At 32.2% G+C, this 2838-nt stretch overlaps 1 protein-coding gene across 1 annotated transcript; it reads right to left on the bottom strand.

The window, feature by feature from the left end:
- Window positions 1-230: 230 nt before the first annotated feature.
- Window positions 231-2620, bottom strand: LOC110444392 (DNA/RNA-binding protein KIN17-like; the record flags this gene model as incomplete). The annotated part of the gene is made up of 4 exons (XM_021488772.1): window positions 231-353; window positions 1230-1377; window positions 1859-1907; window positions 2387-2620. Coding segments are annotated over 4 exons (554 nt in total), but the record flags the coding sequence as incomplete, so codon positions are not given.
- Between the last annotated feature and the right edge of the window lie 218 nt (window positions 2621-2838).

Raw genomic sequence — 2838 nt, 5'->3', positions numbered from 1 at the left:
CTGAGTGTAGCAGTATGTATACCCATGGTGTAACAGTCAAGTTATGAACATAGATACAGTTGAAGTGCAGCCCCGCCACAAAACGAAACAAAATATAAAACACACACATTCAAAGTGTCATTACTGACTACGACTATAAACAAAATCATGCAATTAACTAGAAGCTAAGTAACTTGAGCAAGAAAAGCAACAGGTTGAAACTTAAAAAGGTGATTCAAATTTATTCTAACCTTTACAAAAGCCTTTTTCTTGTAGTACTTCTCCCCGAGTTTCTTCGTGACCACTTTTACTACAATGCCTTTATGTAACCAGTAGTCTTTCCTGTTCATCTTCTCCTTCTTCTTCTCTTCAAACTGAAATAGTCAGAGATAAAAATATCAGGTACATCTAACAAAACATCAGATGTAATTTCCAACTGTTGGGCAAGTCTCTATACATTTCTACAAATAAACATGATGTGTGTTTACCAAAAGAAAAAGAAGTTAAATGAGTAGCTTTTAATAAAACCTAATATTAATTTGACACTTTTGGGAACAACAGTATCAAGTTGTTTACTACTGGCTTGGCTAAGAGGAATCTGCACTTATATAATTAGCTCAATCCTAACAACATGTACACTGGGCAGGAATATTGACAGTCTCAGGTTTGAGTCCTATTGAATCACAAAATTGTCTTCTGTTTCATCAATTACCGGTATATATAAATTACAGAAAAACCTAATATAGTATGTCAATCACTTCATTTGCCACCTCGCGTACAACGTATTTCAATGTACCTTTTTCTTGTTTCCTTTAAAATTCCTTTCAACTATTCCTTCATTATATCGCCAACTTCCATTATAATGTCTGGACAAATAGTGGCAGTATAAGAAGGTTTAACTGTGTGTTACTTACCTATATCTATCTAATAAACAATTCTGCTGCTCTTTTACATTAACATTGCACTATTGAAAAAAAAGGTTGACCTCTGTACAGTTAGATAAAAATGACTGTGAAACTTCTGTTAATGATCTATATGTCAGCCAAGGTCGAAAATTGTTTGTTTGCAATTTACCGACTGACTCGCCAAAAATAACATCTACTCAATCTATATTTTTGCAACTTTTGGTTAAACATTATTTTCTTGATGGAAAATTACTGACACTAGATTTTTAAACAAAAATATGAGAATAGGGAATCTGCAAACAACTTTTTTTCAAGGATGGCCCAAGTTAGGTATATATAGTATACCTCCATAATTTCATCGAGGGCTGATTTACGTTTCTGTCCCGCCAGACCTGGTTTTGTAGCTTCCCTCTTTTGACTGGACGTGCTGCTCTCCCCTTTACTAGACCCAGAGCTATCTGGGGGTATTGTGAACAGGTTATCTGTACTGATCCTGAAAGAGGAAACATGAAAGTTGAGTATCAGGGTTAAAAATCTACCTTCCATGGTGAAATGTGTCTTTATATCTCACAGTTCTCTGTGTTTAATGGTTTTAGTGTCTTATCAGTCTCTATGATTAATGTTTTAGCATGATACTAATCAATGTGTTTCAATATCTTTACTAGTCCCTGTGATGAGTGTTTCAATATCTTTACTAGTCCCTGTGATGAGTGTTTCAGTATCTTTCTAGCCCCTGTAATGATTGTTTTAGTATTTTTTTTAGTATTTTTTTGGTACACTATACATATGTATTATGTTTTATGATATGAGATATATATCTTCCACCTTTTCATCTGACAGATATACATTACCTAATTAATACAGATATTTTATGTAAATACTAAAGTTCTATAAAACTACAGATAATGTTTCTGTCTTTTAATCAGGAATTAATTATAAGTAGCTGGATTGTTTCAGACGATTAAGTGACTTACTTGACTTTTTCCTCTTTTTTCTTAACTAAACTGGAAAGACTCATGGTTACTGAAAGAAATATAGACATGAAATCACTACAAAATATCAAACATAATCAAGACTTTAGCTATTCAATGAAATGTTGATATGACTCAAAACTGTAAAAAGTATCTAGAAGTATCACCCATAAATAAAAACCTAAATTGAAATGTTATTTGTTGTCATTTGTCCTAAAACAGTTATATTTGATTTATTATAGCCAATTTCATAAATACATATAACATTTGATATAGCGCCTTATCTAGCTAGAATAAGTCACTTTAAAGCACTTTACAGTACATAGATATATACAATTTATACAATCAATACAATTAACACATACATTGAATAATACGTTACTCGATACAATTAACACATACATTGAATAATACTTTACTCTATACAATTAACACATACATTGAATAATACGTTACTCTATACAATTAACACATACATTGAATAATACGTTCATCTATACAATTATACATGAAACATTAGAATGTCTTTACCTTTCTCTTCCTCATTCTCTCGTTTGAATTCTGTAAATTCTGCAGCTTTAGACGTTGTGTCTTTTTCTGCCGCACGTACGATCTGCTGCTGTATAAATTTTGAAGTCCTTTCTTCGTCTGTCAAATCCATCTTCTCCTTAGCTTTCACTTGTTCCTGCCTACGTATCGCCTCAGGGTTTCGGTCGATGTATGCCACAAACCATCCCTTTTCTGTTTCGTCAACTACACATTTTCCTGTATAAAGGGACACCACTCATATTGCATATCACCATATATATAAGCCATTTAATTTAAAACCAAGAAATCAAAACAAGCATCTAAGAACGAAACAAATATTATTATGTACTGCATTTGAAAAGAAATGTTGAGAATTTGAAAAATCACCCAAAGACTTAAAAAGAGCAAACAATGTTATCAAATTATTAAATGTACAAATACATGCTAAGTGTAAC

The sequence above is a fragment of the Mizuhopecten yessoensis genome, unplaced genomic scaffold (assembly GCF_002113885.1).
Source record: "Mizuhopecten yessoensis strain PY_sf001 unplaced genomic scaffold, ASM211388v2 hete_36113804, whole genome shotgun sequence".
Classification (NCBI taxonomy): Eukaryota; Metazoa; Mollusca; class Bivalvia; order Pectinida; family Pectinidae; genus Mizuhopecten; species Mizuhopecten yessoensis.
Note: the sequence above shows the minus strand (reverse complement) of the source record. Positions and strands in the feature narration are given on the sequence as shown.